This window comes from Chelonia mydas, chromosome 1, assembly GCF_015237465.2.
Source record: "Chelonia mydas isolate rCheMyd1 chromosome 1, rCheMyd1.pri.v2, whole genome shotgun sequence".
In the NCBI taxonomy this organism is placed as follows: Eukaryota; Metazoa; Chordata; order Testudines; family Cheloniidae; genus Chelonia; species Chelonia mydas.
Genome location: NC_057849.1, coordinates 255,074,631 through 255,085,929, shown reverse-complemented (window position 1 = coordinate 255,085,929; position 11,299 = coordinate 255,074,631). Strand labels below are relative to the sequence as shown.

The window sequence follows — 11,299 nt, the reverse complement described above, 5'->3', positions numbered from 1 at the left end:
AAACCCAAATAAAGCCTTATTTACTCCTCTGGCAGCGCCCCTTCTCGGATTGCCTGCGGGGGGGGTCGGATGGCCTAGATCTTTCATTGGGTGAAATACCGATCTGTCATCCTCAGGCTTCGTCTCATTGGCTGCTGCCTGGAGAGTCGGATGAAGCACTGGCCTGTCATTCATTTCCGTCCCCGGGGCTTCCCCCCGTCCGCCCCCGTCCCCGATTGGCTGCGTGGTGCCGGATTCTGTGATTGGGGAAGGCAGTCACGCTTCTGACTCCCCGCCCTCGTTACTATAGTTACTAGGTTCTCCCCGCCCTCTGTCCGCGCGCCTGGGCCCGGCCCTCGGAAGGCCGCGCGGGGGCGGCAGGGATGGACGTCGCTGGGGCGGCCGCGGCGGCCTCGGACGAGGAGCCGGGGCCCCCGGGGGGCGGGTTCGCGCTGGCGGAGTTCGGGGCCGCGCTGCGAGGCCCCCCGGAGGCCCCGGGCCCCGCCTCGCTCGGCTACCTGCACGTCCTGTGGCAGCGCGACCCGCCGGCGGGCAAGATCCCCGCCCGCCGCCAGCGCAGGGCCGCCCGGCTGCACCGCGCCCTGGGGCCCACGGGCAAAGAGATCCACGGTGAGGGGCGAGCGCGGGGCGGGGAGACGGGCACAATCCCCGCAGGGGAGGGGCCCCCGGGCGCAGCCCTCTGCTGGCATGAGGCTCGAGCGCCAGGAGAGGGTCCCCTGTCCTCCCGTCCCGGGCCAGGGGGAGAAGCGGGGGGCCCCACTCCGTGACCTCTTCCCCTCGGTTGGAGGGGACTTGCCGGGTCCAGCTGGTGCAGGGGAGGAGGAAATGCAATGTAGGACTCTGCTCCAGCCTGGCCCCCTGCCCTGGCCCCCTGAAGCCCAGATGTCTGATTGGAAAACAATAAATGGTGGTGCTCTTCCCCCAGTCAGGCCCCGGTCTGTCCTCTCATACGTTCTAATGAGAGTCCATTCACAGTACATCGAGTAGCTCTAAACAATTGATTAGCAATGAAATGGCTAGCATAAGTCATCACATAAGTCATATCACTAGGCTTCAGAACTAAGACTCTGCCAAACTGTTGGGTCAAGCTGGCTGCAGGCTCTGACAGACGTGCTGGCGTACATTTCGTTTACAGTGTGCCCTTTGCAAGCGCAAAGACTTATTCTGGTGCACAAGATGGGAACCACCAAAAGGAATACAGGTCACTCAGTTGCTGCCAGTCAAACCCCATCAAGAGCCATTTCCCACTCTGCTGCTACAAAGGAGCACAATATTGTCCATTAATACATAAGGAAGAAACACTCTGAAATGCTTTGGGAAGAAAAAAAGATGGTAGGAATAGCGTGACATTGTGCAGCAACCTGATGCTGAGTCAGTGCTGGCAATGGGACATGAGATGGGTAACCAGGTACAGACACATAGCCAAGTTCTCCGAGTCTAGGTGGAAGCCCTTGTATAATCTACCATGCCAATAAAGATGTTTTATTAGAATACATACACCCTTTGTTGGTGGAGTAGAGAGGAGATGGCTGAATCTAAGATTAACTGCATGGGGGAGTTGGGAAAAGGTTCTCATTCGCTTTCAAATTTGAGCTGCTGTAACCCACACACCTCCTGGGTGTGGTGTTCTGTCCCATCTAGTGGCACCGAGATCACTTATAGAGAGAGAGGTTAATGAGTCTGTTCTACAGCCTTTGCGAACAGCCATATGGCTTTTAGCTCATGCAGTAGAGGCTCATGCATCTAGTTCCAGAGGTCTCAGGTTTGATCCCAAGGGCCATGGTCTGTCAGTGTTACACTACATAAAGAGGCTTCCTTGGGAAGTGCTGTCTGGCAGGAAAGGCCTAACGACCACCTTTGGAAGAAAAGTATGAAGTCTCCTGCTTCCTGGGGCTTTGATCTCATATATCCCTTCCTCTAGGGACAAGCCAATCCTTCCAGTGTTGTTTAGCTCCTGAATTTGGGACTTGTCCTGAAGGGAGGGTTTTAATAATGGAACTACCCCTGTTCTCTATGCTCTTTGCAGTAACCCTTTCTCTTCTCCGCAGCTCTGAAAAGATTGAGAGAATCCGCCAATGCTAACGACTTAGAAACAGGTGAGCCTGCACCAGCCAGGTCTACTCAGAACCTTTCCCTGGAAGGGCAGTTTTGCAATTGGCATTGTAGGGGAGGAAAGGGAAATGCAGGTGGTTTGTAGAACCAGCCGTTCAGACATTGCACATGCAAAAATAGTTTTGTTCTGCTAGGACTGGGCTGGGTGTAAAGTTCAATCTAGCATTTCTACCCTCTCCACTTCATAGCGTTAGTTGTTGCAGAGTGCCTTAAGACAGACTGGCATTGCATTTTTATTACATATGTGACAGAGACTTCAGCCCAGGTATCAACAATAGTAACATGTCCTGCTGCAGAGTGGCAGGAGAGCAAAGCTCTTTTTGAAAGAAAGACAAGTGACCGTTGCACAAACAGGCCCAGTCTGTTGTCAGCCAGCATGGCACACCAGGTAGGAGAACAAGACTCGGGCAATGCAGATTCTGTTCCTGCCTCTGCTACTGTTATTTGTATGACCATATCACCTAGGCATCCCAGTCACAGACCAGGACCCCATTGTGCTAGGTGCTGTATACAGAACAAAAAGATGATCCCTGCCCAAAAAGAGTTTACAATCTAAGTAAAAGACAAGAGACAACCTGTGGATACAGACAGATGGGGGAGAACAAAGAAACAATATTGAGTATTGACTCACTCTATGACTTAGGCAAGTCACTGAGCTTTTCTGTGCCCCTTTTCCCATCTGTAAGGCAGGGAGATGACACTTGCTCATTTTTGTGAAGGGTTTTGCAATCTATTGATGCAGAGCGCTATAGAACATGTCTCGGCTTGAGGTACTGGGTCAGAAATGACTTGTACAGTATGACCCTTTTGTATTAAAACCCATGTGTCCCACTATATTATAGTTGCAAAACATGTTCTAAATCTATATGCAGGTCCCTTGTGTATTAAATCTTGCAGTGTTTTATAGCTTGTCATGCCAGTGAAGTGATTGCTATTGAATCAGTTACTCATCAGCATGGAAATAATCTTTGACCATTTCTGTCATCATACCGAATCTTCACTCATCTCAAAACATTGTCAGAATAGGAAAGGTTAAATTGTTTCCTCCTGGTTTTGGGAGGTGATTAGGTTGGACTTTACATTAATGTTTCCTGTAGTTGGCCTGTCAGTCTTTCTCCTTATCCCCTGGCTAAGAAAGCAGAATTGCACCTATCCTAAGGGCACAGTCATCTTTTCAGGTGTTACTTCCATTTTCCCCCACCATGCTTAGAAATAATCCAGGAGGGGTAGGGGAAGGAAGCCCAGTTGTAATAATGGTTCCAACCCTAGAACCAGGAGGAAGGTAACATCAGAACTGCCATACCAGAACAGACCAATAGCTGAATCATTCCCGTGTCCTGCTTCCAACACTGGCCAGTAATGAATGTTTCAGAGCAAGACTTAAAGTCCCGTAATTGAATAACCATGGGGGGAGCTTCTTTCTGAGCTGAGCTGGGGATTAATTTATACCCCCAAAGAATGAGAATTGATAACTCTTGTAATCTTAACCTTGCTCATGTCACTGCTACTCTCAGTCATACAATGGTCACTGACCTTGTTGAAGAAGAGCCAGAAGACTGCTTAAGGGATTAGAAAAGTTGCTTTACAGTGATAGATTCAAAGAGCTCAAAATTGAGCGTTTAACAAAGAGAAGGTTAAGCAGTGATTTGATTACAGTCCATAAGTATCTACATGTGGAACAAATGTTTGATAATGGGCTCTTCACTCTAGCACATAAAGGCATAACATAATCCAGTGGGTGGAAGCTAGACAAATTCAGACTGGAAATAAGATGTCTTTATTTAACAGTGAGGGTAATTAACCACTGGAACAATTTACCAAGGGTCATGGTGGATTCTCCATCACTGACCATTTTTAAATCAAGGATGGATTTTTTAAAAAAAGGATATGCTCTACAGCCTGTATTATACAGGAGGTCAGACTAGATGACTACAGTAGTCCCTTTGGGCCTTGGAATCTATGAATTCTGTTTGCACCAATAATATCCCATGACTGTGAGTTGTACTTGTTACTCATTCTCCACATAAAGAAATATTTCCTTCTCTGTTGAGGAATGGAGGCAGTCCAAGTTGCACCAGGGTCTCCCTTCCATTGGGGTTGAAGAGGTAGTTGGATGGATGGGAGTAGAGAGGAACAAGTAAAGTGGGACAAGGGGATCCCTTTCCATCATCAGTCTCTCTCATTCCCATATTTGGGCTCTAGCACTCATCTGGTTGTCTCTCTCATAGCTGCTCTACTGATCAGCTTTCCCTCCCAATTAACACGGTCTCTCCTTCTCTCTTTCTCTGCGATGTCAGTGCAGCAACTCTTAGAAGATGGGGTTGACCCCTGTGCTGCAGATGACAAAGGCCGTACGGCCCTGCACTTTGCCTCCTGCAATGGCAATGATCGCATTGGTGAGTGGGAAGGGATTATTTCATGATCCAGTTTCCTTGAGGGAGGGGTGTTGGAGGAATCTGTGTGTTTCTTTAATTGTGCACCTTGCTAAAAGCAGCACTTCCCCTACAATCCCTGGCATGCACATGTGCTGCCTCTCAAGATCCCCTATACCATTCAGTGTGGCCAAGGCTGGCTCTTCCCTCTTAGACCTGCTGGGCAAAGGGAAGAGACTGAAATGGGTCCATTTAATTGTTTCTAGTGCAGTTGCTTTTGGACCATGGGGCAGACCCGAACCAGAGAGATGGACTGGGGAACACTGCATTACACTTGGGTAAGTGCCAGGAGCTTGAAATCAGGGCTTCTGTAACCTGATGATCTTTGTTCCCAGAGTTGTGACGATCCCCATTAGTTTCCTTCCTTTCTTTCTTCCTCTGTATTATGGCAATCAACCCCTGTCCTGGACTCTTTGGGTTCCACCAGATTTGTTCTTTAATTGAAGGCAGCTTAAGGGTCAGAGCTGAGGGAAGTACATCTCTTTCCTCCTGCTGGCCCTGAGAAACAAGAGGCCTGTTTCAGAGACTATCCAGCTTGCTGGCAGAGGCTGTAACCCAGAGGTGGGCAAACTACGGCCTGTGGGCCGCATCCAGCCCACGGGCCCCTCCTGCCCAGCTCCTGGCCCGCATCCGGCCCCGGCCCCTCCCCTGCTGTCCCCCCTTCCCCACAGCCTCAGCTCACTGCGCCGCTGTGGCTGGCTCTGGCCGGGCGGCACAGCTGTAGCACTGCCAGCCACCAGTGCTCCAGACATCACGGTAAGGGGGCGTTGGATAGAGGGCAGGGAAGTTTGGGGGGGGGTGGATAGGGGTTGGGGCGGTCAGAGGATGGGGAATGGGGGGGTTGAATGGGGGCAGCGGTCCCGGGGGGTCAGTCAGGAAGGAGGAGGGGTTGGATGGGGCAGCGGGGGGCACTCATGGGTGGGGGTTCCGGGGCGGATAGGGGGCAGGGGCTGGGCCACGCCTGGCTGTTTGAGGAGGCACAGCCTCCTCTAACCGGCCCTCCATACAATTTCTGAAACCCGATACGGCCCTCAGGCCAAAAAGTTTTCCCACCCCTGCTGTAAGCGCTGATCATTGAGCAGGCTTCAAAGGGGAGTGCTGCCCTACCCTCTGATAAAGAACCCCCTAGGGATCTGGTTGCCTGTGCTGTGGTGCCCAGGGGGCTTAGTACGTGAGCAGGATCCCCTTCCCTGGACTGTAGCTCTACTCTGAGTTGTGCGTCTCATGTTTTCCCTTCCCAGCTGCCTGCACGAACCATGTTCCTGTCATCACGCTGCTGCTGCGCGGAGGTAACACTTCCTCTTTACAAATTATAATGCCACCACCATCTCTTTGACCTTCCCCCAGGGCCACCGCTGCTTTTAATCAACCTCTCTCTCCCCCATGCATGTGCACCTTTCAGGAGCCAGAGTCGATGCCTTGGATCGAGCCGGGAGGACTCCTCTGCACCTCGCCAAGTCCAAGCTGAACATCCTGCAGGAGGGGCTCTCTCAGAGCCTGGAGGCCGTGCGCCTTGAAGTGAAGCAGGTGAGAAACATTCATGCTCTCTGATGCTGTGTGCATCTGCTCTCCAAGCACTGCCTTTCTTCGGTGCACTCTGAAGGACACATGGGGTTTTGTAACTGCTTTAAGTGCCTCATTTGAGTACCTCAGCTGCTCCAGCATGCTGGCAATTCCAGGACTCCTGACCTTCTTCCTCCCAGGCTCTGACATCCCACCTCTCTCTGCCTCTGGAGAGTATCTCCCTAAACACCACTTGGAATTGTTGCAGGATCTCTCCAGGGCTTGTGGGCCGTAGAATGCACTGAGTGGCAGCTAGTGAGAACTACGAAATGGAGATGTCTGGCTATAGGAGGGACCCCTTAGAAATCCCCTTATGTTCTCCCAGTGCAAGCATTAGGCAAGGCTAGTTGACTAATAGGAACAGCTGTGCACTTTCCTGGAGCACTGGCTGGAAGGCCCTGAACCCCACCTGTCCAGTTTCACAAGTCAGGAAACAGAGGAGAGGAAAGGGAGGAGATTTGGGTAACGCAGACCTGAGGGGGAGAAAGCAACAAGAATTTTTTACCCAGGGAACCACTGGATGTGAGGCTGGCCCTTTGAGGACTTTGGACTCACCACAGTGTTCTAATAGCCATGGATAGGAATCGATTGAATGACCAGCCCATCTGAAAAAACTCAGCATCTGATTCATATGTGGCCTTCCTTCTGGAGACGCACTGGACTGCGCCTCTCCAAATAGCACTGTCCAGCTGCTTTGAAGCATGGCTCTGATCTCCTGTGTGGGTGCCTACCCCAGACCTCAGAAGTGACACTGTGCTTGTGGCAGTACTGCTAATAGCCTGCCTGCTGCGGCTGTCCCTTTGTCCTTGCACCACCAGTGCCCTGCCCTGATTCCAGCTGTCCTGCTCTTGCATCTCATCATACTGCCTGTTTCAGATTATCCAGATGTTGCGGGAATACCTGGAGCGCCTTGGGCAGCACGAGCAGCGGGAGCAGTTGGATGATCTCTGCTCCAGGTTACAGATGACCAGTACTAAGGAGCAGGTGAGAGGCAGCCAGAGTGACTCCCATACTGCGTTGCTGGCTTCACCCATACATCCAAGAGAGAATAGACAGCTTCAGTAGGCTAACATCCAAGACTGGGACCAGGATACAGACACGTTCCCCTCCATGTCACTGGTTCATATTCGAGCCCACACGTAATGATGGAAAGATTCACGGTAGCTAGGTTTTGTAGTAACTCATTTGGTGGGAGTGGGTAGTGAGAAGAATGTCTGTGTTCTGGTGGGTAGATATTCATAACCCGAAAAGCATTGCCAATGCCCAGGGTACCCTTAACGGCGGACTCAGCAGAGACGTCAAAGCCCCGATGGGCTGAAAAGATTTCATTTCCCCACTCATCTCCACATGTGGGCCCTTCCAGGCAAGGGTGAGGTACATCCAGTGGTGAGCTGGAGCCGGTTCGCGCGAACCGGTTGTTAAATTTTGAACCAGTTTTAGAACTGGTTGTTAAAAATTGTTACGGCTCCCCGAGCTCCCGGCCCCTCCCCCGCCCTCCCCCCTCTCGCAGAGCCTCAGCTGCCACCGCTGCTGAGAGCCCCGGGGGCAGCGGGGAGCACAGCTTGGCCCACGGCATGGGGAAGAAGGCACAGCTGCGCTCTGCTCTTCAGGCGGAGAAGCTGGGTGTCTACGCCGCCTGCGAGATACCTAGCCGGGCTGCAGGGAGCCACATGGGCCTGCGGAGCGCCAGGGGGTGGGCAGGTCCAGTCCCTGGCCTTCGGAATGGTGTATGTGGGAGCAACCCGGGCACCCCTCCCCCAGCCAGTGCCACCCCCTCCAACACCCACCGACCAGCTACCTTCTCCCCTGTGCATCCTCCACCCCAACAACCCACCCTGTCCTGCCACTTTTGCCTCTGGGCAGCCTCCACCCGGCAACCCCCGCCCCCAGCCAGCCACGGTCACCTTCACCCCTGCATCAACCTCGGGAGCCCCCGCCGGCCATCTCCCTCCTGCCCACTCCTCCCTTGTGCAAACCCCTCCCTGCCACCTTCACGCCCCTGCAACAGCCCTGGGCACATACACACCCCCGCCTGCCAGCCCCTTGCAACAACCCCCTCCTGCCCACTTCTCCCTTGTGCCACTCCCTCCCTGCCACTGCACCCCCTGCAATGAGCCCCTTTTGCCTCTGTGCAATCTCTTCCCTGCCACTACACCCCCTCCATCTCTTGGCACATCCCTTAAATCAGAACTTTATAGGGAACCGGTTGTTAAGATTTTGGCAGCTCATCACTGGATACATTACGCTCAGTCTTCCTTCCCTTGCAGCCCCTGCTTGTCTTGTGATAACAAACTGCGTTGTTTCTACGGCAGGTGGATGAGGTCACTGACCTCCTGGCCAGCTTCACCTCACTCAGTCTACAGATGCAGAAGATAGAGAAGAGGTAACGGGCTTTCAGATCATTCCCCTGGTCAACAGGAGAGGCCCCAGGGGAGAGGCAGCTGGAGCGCATCGCCTAGATTATAAACATTGCTGCCACTACCAGATACCCTGTTTCTGCTGGACCCTCCCCAGCATAGCGCTCAACTCTCAGACTATCCCCTCCGGTGCTGCCATCGGCGCCTCCTTCTGAGGCGCCTAGGAGGACAATTGAATGCTGGAGCTGACTTTGAGCAAAGGGCCCCTCTTCCTTATCATCCTGCTCTAGATCGGATGGTTTAACAAATGTGCTGGCCTTGTGTGGCATGTCCCTCTTTTGAACACTCAGCCTTCCTCAAAGCATCCCAAGCTCAGAGTGGTTGGCACTCACCAGTGTGTGCCTGGTCACCAGCCACACCCAGGTGCACTCAGGCAACGACAGCTCTCCAACATGCCTTTGTGTACAGATCTGCCTTTACTAGGCGCCATTGGACATGGTCACAGTATCTAGTTGCACAGGATGAGTAGGCTTGTTCAGATGGTGGAAGACTCTGACTTCCTGCACTCACAGGAAATGAAGAAAGAAATTCAGCAGAGCTCACGGAGCATTGGTTGGAGTAGGTGGAACGAGGAAAAAAATAATCATCATCAGAGCCTGGGCCTTCATCCTCAACTCCCACAGGGGCCTGCTGTCAAAAGGGAAAGAGCCTGTCTGTGGGACTGGGATACAAAGCTTTTCACCACAAGGTTGCTGCTTCCAATGTGATCCCACCTCAAGGAATCACTAAAACTTTGTGCTCAGAGACCACAGCAATGGGTTTGTTAAAAATATATAGATAGATAAAGTTCTTACCAGATTATGGCTGCCCAGTTACAGAGTTGGGTGACACTCACCCACTCCTAGTCCAGTTCTAGGAGGACAGATATCTATGTCCCACAAGACAGCACCATGGCTAACTTCAATCTTTCCTTTTTTTTAGCAGTCTCAGCCAGGAGATCAGGCCTTGATTTGAGCCATTAGAACAGCTCATCTTTCCACCTCAACGTGGCTGACATGTAACTTAGACCTGAACCATGTTGCTAGGGTGGGGGCAAAGTTACATTGTTGCTGCCCATGTGGTATCACTAATCCTGGGGCTAAAATAAATGCCAATCTGAAGGCCTATCAATCGGACACATTTTACCAGCGCTAAATTCATTTGAGGGGAAGGGATTTTAAATAAATTCAATGTGCTGGATGAATTGTGATGCCCACAAGAGGCCTGAAATGGGGAGCATGGAAAGGATGCAGGGAGTTGCCACAGAACAGATGTTCTTTGCCGTCAATTGGGGTGTGGTCATTAATAAGAGCTGGGTGGATTCTGTTTAAGGTACTGATTCTCAAGAGCAACCAGTACTTCCCCTGAATCATGAACATTCTGTGGTGGTTTTTTAGACCCGGAGGACAACAGGATCGGACGCTGTTTAGTAACAGGTGCATCCCTTGTCTGAGATGAGACTGACTAGACGCATGTATCCAAAGCTTGGATTTCACCCTGATGCATGCAGCTTAGAGCCGTATGTATGCTCTTCTGGGGAGGGAAGTTTGGGACTGACTCTGTGTTCTGATTTTATTGGAGCTGTCACTGTGACTATTAAGACGTTGTTCCAACATGCTGGCTAAAAGAGACACAAAGGGGGTAGATGACAATCTGAACTCCTACATTTTACATTCATTAAAATACTGTCAGCTTTTTTGAAGTCCTCCACCAGTTCTTTCGTCTCAGGACTCACCTGTCTCCCTCTATCTCCTGTGCCTGGGGCCTGACACTGACTCGGTAACAACTTCTCTTAAAAAGCAGTGCTTGAATTAAAGATAATGTCGAGTTGCCTTGAGCACAAACGCTGGCCTCTTTGCAGACCCTTGGACCCTGCTGCTGATTCACCTTCTGATCTTCAGTCCCATTGCTAAGGAATCCAAACCATAAATATATGAATTTGCTATAGATCCTACACAAATCACAGTGTGTTGTAGGGCTCCAGGCCAGGAGCTATCATGCACTCTGCAGAGAGGAAAGCAATGCTGTCTGACCACGACTGGTCTGAGAGTAAGCATTGGTGTGCAGCAGGAGGGGAGAAAACATGGTAAAATCATCAGTTTCCCAAATGAAAAATGCGACCATGTGCTGGGGCTCAGACTGGCATTGGCTAGATTCTAAAGATTACAGGGGAAAGAGCATCTCACAAGTGAGACAGAAGGGACCATTAAAATAGCTAAGGAAAGAGCAGCTAGGGTTGTCTTTAATGCCAGAGTTGCTGTTGGTGATGCTTGTATTGAAGCTAGAACAGACTGTGGTTTGCCTTTGTTGCAGTTCACATCTGAGATCAGAGCCCTTTTGACTAGGAGCAGGAGAAGTTGCTGCATGCAGCGTGTCATGGCCCCACCGTGTGAGGTTAGCTGCTGAGCTTCTACAACACCTCCTCCCTAAACAGGGTTGGAGTCATAAAGCGTGATGTCTGGGTGTGGGTGATGGTGGTTGCCTGCTCTGAACCCTTGCAACTACCCACTAATGTCTGCCTCTCTTAGAGGGAAGCTTTTTATGTTTCTCCCTCACGAACCCACTAGCTGGGCCATCAGCTGTATGTCATCTGAAGGATGATGGGTTTTTTGGGAAAATTGTCACTGCTGCTGGTTAGTAAGAGCACTTGGTTGCAGATAAAATGCCTTAGGGGGGTTAGATCCTTTTTAAATGGCGAGCAGACCGATCCCATGGTACAAGTTGCCCTTTGCAGTTCTGCTTTTCTACTGCCAGTCTAATGGGATGAGACATACCCACAGACCAAGCTGGCACCAG

General features: G+C 51.5%; 1 protein-coding gene across 1 annotated transcript; it reads left to right on the top strand.

Annotated features, from left to right (window-relative positions):
- The first annotated feature begins 330 nt into the window (after window positions 1-330).
- ANKRD54 (ankyrin repeat domain 54) lies at window positions 331-10,205 on the top strand. The gene is made up of 8 exons (XM_037881266.2): window positions 331-609; window positions 2,049-2,096; window positions 4,410-4,508; window positions 4,751-4,822; window positions 5,786-5,833; window positions 5,947-6,071; window positions 6,984-7,091; window positions 8,420-10,205. Exons 1-8 carry the CDS (start codon window positions 363-365, stop codon window positions 8,492-8,494), a joined length of 822 nt encoding a protein of 273 aa, XP_037737194.1. The 5' UTR covers window positions 331-362; the 3' UTR covers window positions 8,495-10,205.
- Window positions 10,206-11,299: the final 1,094 nt, after the last annotated feature.